This window comes from Myotis brandtii, unplaced genomic scaffold (assembly GCF_000412655.1).
Source record: "Myotis brandtii unplaced genomic scaffold, ASM41265v1 scaffold575, whole genome shotgun sequence".
NCBI classification, from domain to species: Eukaryota; Metazoa; Chordata; class Mammalia; order Chiroptera; family Vespertilionidae; genus Myotis; species Myotis brandtii.
The window spans coordinates 262,011-274,119 of NW_005370153.1; the positions used below are offsets into that span (position 1 = coordinate 262,011).

Genomic DNA, 12,109 nt, shown 5'->3' on the forward strand with positions numbered 1-12,109 from the left:
CAGAAGATAAAGACAGCTGTGTCCTGGGTTTTAGGAGCAAGTCTTGGGACACTTATGAGTGGCAACGTTTAATTTAGTAGGAGTTATGTAACTTCTATAGCCCAGCACCTGTGTACAAACATATATAAATCATATATACATGAAACCATTGACAACTGGAAAGTACCCCCTACCCTTCACACAATGTCCCATGTGGAGGAGACTAGCAAAAATGGTGAATTCTTGGTAGCACCTGACATGAAGTGTGTTCCTAATTAAGCACATTACAACATTTATTGAGGGGAAATTTATCCCCCCTGCCATGCCTACTGTTCATGTTATATGGATTCACAAACTTCAGCTGCACCATTTGCCTATTTAGGATCCTGGTATTCAAGGATTTTCAAGATCTACCTCTGAACTACTGGCCCAGCCTTAACTTCCAATAATCTCCAACATAAACCCAAGTGTTTGCACCCAATGCATCTGCTCCTTGTTTCCTGAATATCCATGCATAACTCTACTTCCTCACATTTGCTGATGCCATTTACTTCTTGACTCACCAAATGTAAGCTCTGTTACACTAGTAAATTTCTCTTCCTTTTACCTCTTTTTTTTATTACAATATAATGGATATGCAACACTGTAAGTTTAAGGCATACAACATGTTGATTTGATATCCTTATATATCAAATTATCATCTGTCACATCACATAGTTATCATTTTTTTTGTGATGAGAATATTTGAGATATGGTCACCTGATTTCACTCATATGTGGAATCTAATGAACAAAATAAACTGATGAACATAATAGATCCAGAGACATAGAAACATAGAAAAGACTGTCTAGTCTCAGAGGGAAGGCATGAGAGGGTGGGAAGAGATATAGCAAAGAACTTGTATGCATATATGCTTAACCCATGGTCACTGACAATAGGGTGGTGAAGGCCTGAGGTGGAGGGCAGGGGTGTGCTAGAAGAGGTCAAATGGGGGGAAAATGGGAACATCTGTAATACTTTCAACAATAAAGATATTTTAAAAGATATAGTCACTTAGCAATTTTCAAGTGTATAATATAGTATTGTTAACTATAATCACAGTGCTGTGCATTTAATTTCCAGAACCTATTTACCTTCTTAACTGCAACTTTGTACCCTGTGACCAATATATTCCAAATTTCCCCATGCTCCAGCCCCTAGTGACCGGTATTCTACTCTGTTTGTACAAGTTTGAATTTTTTATATTCCAAATCTAAGCAATATCATACAGTATTTGTCTTTCTCTGTCTGATATACTTCAATTAGCATAATATCATACTGTTGCAAATAATAGTATTTATTCCCTTCTTTATCAAGGCTGAATAATATTTGTGTGTGTGAATGTGTGTGTTTGTGTGTGTGTTTGTGTGTGCATATGTGTGTGTGTGTGTGTATAAGAGAGAGAAAGAAAGAGAGAGAGCTCCATAAGTTGAGAATAGGAAAATAACCAATTTTGGTAGGAATTAAATTGAATCTATAGATGGCTTTGGGTAATATGGGCATTTTAGCAATATTAATTCTTCCAATTCATGTCTGTTGAGATAGTGGTGGTTCAAGGCAATTTCCTAACCTGATAATCTTTTTACTATTTACCAAATTTTACCTTTGATATGCCTGTATGCATTGCTAAAGGGCAAATCTGTATTCAAGTAAATAAATAGTGAACCATGCCAGAAGTTGGTGTGCCTCTTCAAGAAAAAGGTCTCTACCTGGCCCTAATGCCTTCTAAATTCATATTTCTTGTATAGTATTTTCATTTGTGCGTTGGCCCTTCCTTCAGATCCTGACCCCCCCATTGCTAATGTTGTGGCAAGAGAGGAAGGAAGAGGGATAGAGAGAGAAACATTGATCACTTACCAACCCTATGCGCCCAGACTGGGGATCAGTCCTGCAACCTAGGTGTGTGTTCTGACCAGGAATTGAACCAACAACACTTTGTTGTATTGGATGATGCTCCAACCAACTGAGTCACCTGGACACGGCCAAGTGTAATATCTTAAAGCTATAGTTTACCTTTGCATCATGAGTTCAGTGGTTTCTTGTTTTATGTTTAAGAATTCTAACCTTTATGCTAGATTACTTCTGTTTTCCCTTCCTTCAATAATTAAAGTCCATGGGTGATAAGCACAAGCCTGGTGCTTATCACACATAGAGTCAATAACTCACTTTGTTTTTCTCACCAAGTAACAATTAGTAGAATACTCCTCTCATTTTTGGAGCCACTAATTCAATATTTGGTGTCTATCCGGTATAGTTTTTCTGAATTCATTTCCTGAATTTGTTCTCTAGCTTACCTAGATAGCTATGAATTAATTTCTAGATATTTAGAAGTAATGTGCAGTTTGTCCATTGTCCAAAACAGCACATGAAGTCTACAGATTCACAAGTTCCCTACTTATGGGGATCCTTTTGCCTCTGAGCCTTTTAATTCTCAGCTTTATGTTACAATCTACCACACAACAAGGGTTCACTTCCACACCAGCAACACAGGATACTCAAGAATGTGGTCCCAGAATCGAGATAGAAAAACACCTTCATGAAGGTGCTATGGTAGTAGTTTGGGCAACTACAAACCCAGTTTTCCTCTGCTGAGATTACAAGGGCTAGAAGGACAAGTTGCCTCAAACAGCTCAGAGTGTGGACACAGGTCTTCACCACAGACCACTGGCTGCTTAGCTCAGGCTCAGGGTCTGGGGGATGGGCTTAGAGCAGTATGAGCACGTGACAGGGATGGTGCAGCAAAGTCCATGCAATGCTGCTGGAGAAGGAAGCAGCTGGCAGGTGCAGTCGCTTCAGCAGGTGCCTAACAGATCAGATCACCCTTCATCCACTGGCGTCAGACTTCCTTCAAGCCCACAGATTCTTCCAGAAATATCTAATGGGCATTTTCTAGAAGAGTGCAATTTTACAAAACCAGATTACACCAGATTGCATGGCATTTTATGTTAACACCATCAGTGGTCGATTTGTCTCCACAGTCTGGTCAGAGAAAGGTAAGCACAAAGGTAATAAATTGAAGAAAAAAAAAAGTGTGCAAGGCTTCTAGGCCTTTCTATTCAATAGGATTAATTTTTTTCAATTGTTTACTCTTTTATTTTGAGCAGTGTGAGAAGTCACAGAAAGAGCTTAGCTATGTAATGAGAAAATAAATCAAAGCAGTGATATTAATGGGATAAGAACAATTTCCAAAGATATAAAAAGGTCAACTCTTTTCAACTGAAGGTCAATAGCAAATCATGCCGCACCTCGATGTACAGAGTGCAATGGGGTGTGTGCAGTAGTTTCTTGAGTTGAAAAATTTGACAGGAAGCTATGAAGTGGTCTGTATTGGAGGGTGATACTTGAAGGTCTGGGGTTCCAGCAATTTTGTGGGGAGAATCTCAGAGTAAGGACTTTTCTTTATTACTTTTTTATTGACACTCATACTTTGGTTGCTGCATCTACGCACAGCTCCTGTGGAAGCTGGGGAGACAGGGATTCTGAAGTTGTCATGATTACAGCACTCAGTTAGCAAAATAGATATAGCACCCAGGATAGGAAAAAACACTGAAGGATTTGTCTTCTCCGCTGTTCAAATTGTAGGTTAAAAGGATGAGGCTATCATTTAAAGGAGATGGGGAAATAAGTTAAAGACAAGACACCTCACAGAGATAAAGAGGAATCAATGGCATGGTTAAGAAACAGGCATTTCACTTATGGGAATAATCAAATAACCTCACGAGCAAAAATCCACATTCAAATAACATTTACCTGCATCCCAGGTCTGATAACAAACCAGCAAGCAAAGCATAAGCAAATTCTGCAGATAGGAACATGCAAAATCAAAATTCAGCTAGGGTTAATTTGCATCTGTAGAGAGGTACTTTCTTGCATGACACAATAGTGAGGCCAGGAATGTATTTTCTACTTGGAAATTATTGCAGAGGTTCTGGGTCTGTGAGCAGGAAGATACTTTGGAGTGGAAGAATGATACCCAACCAACTCACTGTTTTCTTCATGACCATCTATCTGCTCGAGTCCTTGACAATAATTGTGCAGAGCATCTTAATTGTTGCGGTGCTGAGCAGAGAGTGGGTGCAGGTCAAAAGGCTGTCACCTGTGGACATGATTCTCATCAGCCTAGGCATCTGTCACTTCTGTCTACAGTGGTCATCAGTGCTGTACAACTTATTCTACTATTTCAACCCTGAAGATGACCTTTGGTACATAGCAACCATCTGGGAATTTACTAATACTCTTACATTCTGGTTAACCAGCGTGCTTGCTGTCGTCTACTGTGTCAAAGTCTCTTCCTTCACCTATGCCATCTTCCTCTGGCTGAAGTGGAGAATTTTGAGGTTGGTACCCTGGCTGTTGCTGGGCTCTCTGATGATATCCTGTGTGACAATCATTGTTTCAGCTCTTAGAGGTGTCTTCATCAAGAGACATTTAATCGCCATGATGCAATTACCTGGAAACAATACGGAGACTGAGTCACTTAGGACATTCATAGAGAAAAATTACGTATATCAGCGTCTGGCAATGTTGTTCATTCCTTTCCTCCTGTTCCTGGCCTCCACCATCTTGCTCATAGCCTCATTGTGCCAACACTTGAGGCAGATACGACATCATGACACTGGCCACAGCAACTTCAGCATGAAAGCTCATGCCACTGCCCTGAGATTTCTTGCCTTCTTCCTCATATTTTTCACCTCTTACTTTTTGACCATAATCATCTCCACTACATATTACCTAAGGTATAAGAGTTACTGGTTCTGGGCCGGCGAAACTATTATCTATGCTACAGTCTCTATTCATTTAACTTCACTAATGCTGAGTAGCCCTACGTTTAAAAAGGTATTAAAGGTAAGCTGCTGTGGCCCAAAGCTGCCTGAGGCTCCAAGTACAACAAGACCCTAAGCAAATGGGAGCTTGCATTGATGCAACTAATACCAACAACCAGCTCTACTCTTCACATTCCTATGTGATAGTAATGTTCCTTAAATGCAAGCAAACCCAAGCAAGCCTCGTTCTCTTCCATTCCCACAGCCATTCATCTCTAAACAGCCAGTCTTTCTCTATTCTATGACACTCCTATCTTTTACTCTCTATAGTCCCCAGGTTGTTTGAAACTTTTTCATGACTTCCCCTTCTCTCCTCAGTCTTCTCTATCTGTGGAGTTTACTCCCAGTGTATTCTACACAAGAGAGCCAAAATTATGGTGTCCATACATTACATTTATTTTATCCTTTTCATGACTGCAAACTGCTTCACACCTTAATAGAAATAGCTTCCCCACAATAATTTATTGCCTCCACCCTGAAGGTTCTCCATGCTAAGGTCTCAATTAATCAATTTTTCTAAATTTAGTCAAGAAAATGTCTGGCCATCTTCCTTTCTCTCTGTTCTTTCTGGACCTTTATCCAATGGCATAACTTTTCTTATTTGTTTCTCTTCCACACAATGTGACTTTATTCCTTTAAAACGCAAGTCAAAACTTAACTCTTCTTTCATTTTCATTTGTCAAGACATTATATTCTCCCCAGAACAGCAAACTACATACCCAATCTAGATTCTTCCTAGAACATCTCCAAACATTGGCAACTTAACTGGCTCAATTGCCTATGGTTTCCATTGGCAGGATTCTTGCCTCTCAATTGTACTACAATTTGGAATAAGCTATCTAGAAATATTCCCAGATTGCGACTTAGCTGGTTTTCTTCCAGATATAACCCAGATGTCATCTGGGAACTCTTCTTACTTCATAAAATCTGAGTGACATTGGCTTAAACTCTCTATACTCTTCTCTTTCTTCCTCTGCAACAGTTCAAAATCCTCCCATATTGACAAGAATATAGGAACCATATAGTAATCAATTATAAACCACCTATGGGACTTTTCTGTTCTATAAAATTCCTTTTCCACTTCCCCAATCCCCTATTCCCTTCAGCTTATCTCAAACGCTTTTTCTTTAGGACTCCATCTCACTACCTCCCCATGGCATCTCTCTCATCATTTCTGTCCTCTTCATCCTCACCTACTAGCAACAAAGTATCTTGGTAACAGCCAACTCCCAGGCTTTTGGGTCTCAGCTTCCATCTGTTTCAGGCATTTATTGGGGTGTTTTTCCTAAAGACAGCTTCATCTCTTAAGGCTTCCTGGTGCCAGAAGTTAAGAATATAATTTTTATTCTCCTTTCATATATGTATTGGGCATATCTGGAAACTGAACTTCTGCATCTGCCATTAGAAGACTGAAACACATCCGGAGAGAAAACCATCGTATGGGGAAAGGATTGCAGGTATTTCAAGCTTGACTATGAAAGGAACGCATAGGCCCTAGAGTGGAAATTTCTGATCTGCTCTTGGGTCTACCACTCTGATTTGTCTCCCAGTCAAGTCATCACTTGAGTTAATACTTGAAACTGAGGGTGTGAAATATAAGTACAAACGGAAAGACCACTTTAACCAAAGACACTGTGCCAATTGGCACATCTCAGCAGCATCTTTACAATTGCACAGAAAGGAGAGTAAAGCCTTTTTTCCCATTTTGCAGCAGCATGCCATGCAGGCTTGGCATCTCCCAAGCTCCAGTGGTTGAACTATTGTAAAAGATGGGATGGAACCTGGTGGATGCAGTGAGGTCTGTGAAGCAGAATCATAACTAGATGATGTGGTACTGAGGAGAAATAAAAAGTAGATATAAACATTGAGTTATCTGCCCAGAGACTTCTGGGAATGCTTAGTTGGCTGGTGAGCAGGTGGGTTTCAAGAGTTTAGTATCCTGACAGAGTAAGTGGGACAGAAGCCAGTTGCCGGGACCTTTCTAAGCAAGGGTTCAGGAATCTGAAGAAGGAGCTACAACATAAATGGATACACTACACAAGAAATGTAAATATAGAAGGCATGGGGCAAGGCAGGCAGAGGCCTCACCCACGATTTGCGGTGGGCTCCCCAAATCTCCCTACCCACTGCTTTTTATTTCCAAGTATATACATTTGCCCTTTAGCAAAGCAAACAGATATCAATGGTAAGGTTTGGTAAACAATAAAGAATTATCAGCTTAGGGCAGTGGTTCTCAACCTTCCTAATGCTGGGACACTTTAATACAGTTCCTCATGTTGTGGTGACCCCCAACCATAAAATTATTTTCGTTGCTACTTCATAACTGTAATTTTGCTACTGTTATGAATCTTAATGTAGATACCTGACATGCAGGATATATTTAGGCGACCCCTGTGAAAGGGTCGATCGACCCCCAAAGGGGTCACGACCCACAGGTTGAGATCCGCTGGCTTAAGGCATTGCCTTCAGTCATTTGGCCTGCAGCACGGTAATATAATGCTGATTTTTCAGCCCTGCTGGATATCAAAGTCCATCAGCCTTCTGAGAACTTCTTGCATTTATTATGACCTGCTGTTCTTATCCACTGTTGGGGTCCAACCCCAGCAGGTCCAGGGGTCCCCAAAGGTGTGGACGGAGTCGGCGAAGAAGGAATGACACGGAGACAGCGTTCAGTTGATCAGCAGCCTAGCCAGGATCTCTAGCCAGGATCTCCAGCCAAGTTCTGGTCGGGATCTCCAGCGAAGTTCTGGTTAGGATCTGATCGGGATCTGATTAGGAACTGATGTTTATTATCTTGTTACATCTATATTTATACCAGCCGATTTTAATCCTGTCAATTTCTATTACAAAGGTTAGGGCGTTTCTTATCTCCATTCCAGGGAGTAAAGATTATGTAGCTTAACTACCCGCCTGGCACTTAGTTAAGGGGTTGTATCCCCTCCCTAACCTCGGGGAAAAATCCCCACCTGGGGAAACAACCTTTCTCAGAGAGGTGACCTTGGTTAAAACACATGGCACTAAGGAGAGCAAACATATTAAGAACAATATGCTATATATGCCAGGTCCCTTGAAACATATGCTGTGCAGATGTTTCTTTCCTGCAGCGACTGTGTCAAGCAGCAAGGATGGACCGGCTTCCAGCAAATTCCCCCTTTTTTGTTTTTTAAATGATAGCGCGTGTAAATCAGTGGCCACCTCTCAGATTGGGCTGTTTAAGACTCGGAAGAACACTGGCAAGCAATGACAATAAGCATAGCTATAAACATAGTGGACGGATTGCACAAGGAGCCTTGTTCCTGTAGAAGGTTGCTGGCCTCTTCAGTCAAGGGATTTCAGCTGTCCTCAAGTCAGTGGTTTGGTTGTCCTTGTTGGTCTGGCTAGCGGGCGGCATCACTGGCGATGGGCTTTCCGAAGCGTCAGCGAGTTGAAGGGCTGCATCAAAGGGTCCATCAGGACCGTGGTTGATGGTGGTGTCGGTGTCCGAGGAGGAGTAAGCTATGCCCTCTGGGTCAGCTGATATGGAAGATGGAGGGTAATAGAGAGAAAAAGAACTACAAGGCATGGAAGTGTTTAGAATAAAGAAGGAGGAGAAAGGGAAGAAGGCAGCATCCTGACACAGCCCTTTCCTTCAGCTGCCCCTTTCCCTGTGGTCCAAGGCAGAAATGGGAAATAAGTCCTGTTGCAGTGAGAGGGCAGCTGCTGTCAGCCAGTCTCTGTCTTTACCCCTGCAGCGACTGTGTCAAGCAGCAAGGATGGACCGGCTTCCAGCAATCCACCAGCATATCTCCCTTTTTGTTTTAATAAACTTAACAAGAATGTATGCCATTTGCAGAGCTCTGGTCCTTTTAAGATTTTTAAATTCAATGAAAACAATTGAGTTCTATCATGTCCTTTTAAAATTGTTGTCTAGCATCAAAGGAACTAGTTTGCAGTAAGCTCCCTTTTGGGCCATCAATTCTTTGAGTCCCCTTTCCAATCACTGTCCAAGTTTTTATGGGTTCCCTTCTCAATCACTGTTCCCTGTGACATGACAACAATTATCTTCCAGTTATGGATGGTGGACAAATGGTGGGCAACAGCAATCCAAGTCCAACCTTCTTTAGCTTGGTCCAGCGCAACCTACACCCATGCACATCTGAAGACTTCTAGCATGGCAAGACGTCTTTACCATTCCCCATCTCTGGCCTGTTTCTCCTCTGTCTCATCAGCCTGTTGCTTGGGGCCACTGCTATCTGTGGTTGGAGTAGTTGTCTGTCTGCAGCCTCGGGTACACAGGAAGCAGTTCCTCCATCAGATCCATTGTTGCAGGAATCCACACTGCTTGGAGAAGTTTTCTGGAAATATATAAGCGTATCCTGACCACAGGTTAATAAAGGGACCTTCCATAAACTGAACTCAGGATCTTTTCATTTTGCCAAACCATTTTCCTGTGGCTTATTTTGACACCTTGTGTGTCTTGCCATCAGCATGACAAGTGAAAAAATTTTAAAGTAAAAAAAGTTAAAGTAATTAAACCTTGATGTAATTTACATACAGCAGTTTATTCCACTATTCCCCCTTTTTTGTGTTAACATGTAAGGTCATTTACAACTAAGTTCCCCTGAATATTCACTTATTTCAATTTGCAAATTTTAATCTGTCTGAAATAAGGCTTATTTTCTAACTTTACTTGTCCTTGAGTGTGGACAGTAAATGACACTGATTGAATTTCTGTTTTGAGTCTTTCAGTATAATAATACAAGCTTTGTTAGGGAGGCAAAATGCAAATTATCTACTTTTCTTTTTGAGGCCTAATATGTTGGTTTTTAATAACAGTTTTCCAGATATTTAAAGGGAATCTCCTTTACCTTTTTTTCTCCCAGAATAATTCCAAGCCACATTTAAAGAGTTTCTTTTAAAGACTTTTTCCTTTCTTTTAAAAAGAGCAACAAACTTAGTTGCTTTTCAGATGCTGGCCAATACTGCCCTGCATACATTTTAAGTGACTCTCTTTTCACTTATGGTGACTTATTAATGATCAGCTTTAATGCTTGAATAGTAAGTTTTAGTTTACCGTGTAAATAGTAGCAGAAGAGATTTTAAAATTTCTCCCTTTTATTAAGCTTAAAATTTACTTTTAAACAGTATTCTTTTTGGCTAGTTCTCATTTGCATACATATGCAAATTTTTCCTTTGGCCTTTGTTAGACTCAATTGCTTATAAAAATACTGGCTTCTCATATAACTGAATTTATATGAGACCTTGATTATATTGTAGAAAGCTAATTTATTAAGTAATTAAAGTAGGCATCTTATTGAAAAAGCAAAGCAAGGCCCTAACTGGTTTGGCTCAGTGACTAGAGCATCAGCCTGTGGACTGAAAGATCCCAGGTTCGATTCTCTTGAAGGGCATGTAGCTTGGTTGTGGGCACATCCCAGATAGGATGTGTGCAGGAGGCAGCTGATCAATGTTTCTCTCTCATCGATGTTTCTAACTCTGTCCTTCTCCCTTCCTCTCTGTAAAAATCAATAAAATATATATATTTTTTAAAAAGTAAGCAAACATATATTTGACCCATGAAGTACAGATGCCACCCTACCCCCCAACCTATCTGACAAGCAGTCTGACTGAGGGCTTTAAAATTCTGTTGCTGAATAACCTGGTATTGCTTAAGAAATATTTGGCAATTTTGTCTTGCCCTCCCTTAAAGGTTGAAATCTTTATAATATTTAAAATATATGTATATAAATAAAATATAGTTATTTATTTTTATTTGATAATGCTTCCCTCATGATAGCAAGTATATTAAATTGGCCTAATTAAAAAATGTTTCTTGCCCTCACAGGTTTGGCTCAGTGGATAGAGCATCAGCCTACGGATTGAAGGGTCCCAGGTTCCATTCCGGCTAAGGGCACATTCCTAGGTTGTAGTCTCAATCCACAGTGGGGGGCGTGTAGGAGACAGCCGATCAAAGATTCTCTCTCATCATTGATGTTTCTATCTATCTCTCTAACCCTCTCCTTTCCCCTCTGAAATCAATAAAAGTATATTTTAAAAAAAATTTCTTTTAAGAAGAGAGAATAAATCCTTGAATCATTCCAGGGCCCTTAAAATGTCCCAAGGCCATCTCTTAATTTAAGTCTTGAAATTTAACTTGGAAAGACCATCAAATATATAAAAACCAAATATTATATTATATGCCTTTTATAATTATTCTAAAAGATATTAATTAAATTTAAACTGGTCTTTATATTAAAAATTTGGTTCAGACCATAGAATTGATCCTCTTTTTTTAAATCAGAACATATAAAATATTATATCCTAGGTTGAAATTTTACCACACATAGTACATATAAAGACTACAATATATTGTAAACTCCTAATTTCTATAGAGAAAATATAAGAATTATTTTCTCAAAAATAAATTTGTATACTTTATGCATTTTGATGTCACAACTATATAACTTTTCCTAATTTAATTTGAGCTTTAAACTTTTAGAAGCCTAAATTTTAGGGGGCAAGTTAAATATTTAGCATTTCTCAGATTAGTAGTAGCTTCACATTTTTAAGTGAAAGGGCGAGGGCTACACCCTCCATCTTGCCCCGGATCCTCCATTTTGGGGCAGCAGCCATTAGCCATGTGCTCAGCAAGGAGCTTCTTCCCAGAAGCTGAAGCCTCTGCTAGCCACACCTAGGATTTCTTTAAACTAACCAATGATAATCAAAGGAAGTGCGTGCCATAGACACAACCACATCCTCTGACACCGACTTACGCCTGGCCAATCGGCAGGGCCCACAGTCCTCTCTCCTCCGCTTACTCCAACCCCCCTATAAAACCCCTCTCCCCACAGAGCTCTCTCTCTCTCTCTGGCCCCTGCCACTATGTCGGCGAGTGTGGTGGACGGGGAGCTCGAGCTAGCTCGAATAAAGACTCTTTTGCTTTTGCATCTGACTCAGCTGGCTCCCTGGTGGTCTTTTGGCGATCCTGAAATCTGGGCATAACATCCTATCTAATAAAAGAGAAACATGGTAATTAGCCATACCTCCGCTACCCTTCCCATTGGCTAATCACTGAGATATGCAAATTAACTGCAAACCAAGATGACGGACGGCAGCCAGGCAGCTGACGCGAACAGGGAGGCTTGCTTGCTCCAGTGACGGAGGAAGCCAGGTTCCCCGCCTGCCTTGCTGGCCTCTCAGCTGCTCTCTAAGAAACATTGTAACAAATATAGAAGCTAAACAAAACCCCAGAAACCTGCTTTCAGTCAGCCAGGCTTCAGCCAGCAGGA

General features: G+C 40.6%; 1 protein-coding gene across 1 annotated transcript; it reads left to right on the plus strand.

Annotated features, from left to right (window-relative positions):
* Nucleotides 1-3,984: 3,984 nt before the first annotated feature.
* Nucleotides 3,985-4,917, plus strand: LOC102255941 (taste receptor type 2 member 16). The gene has a single exon (XM_005878869.1). It carries the CDS (start codon nt 3,985-3,987, stop codon nt 4,915-4,917), a length of 933 nt encoding a protein of 310 aa, XP_005878931.1.
* Nucleotides 4,918-12,109: the final 7,192 nt, after the last annotated feature.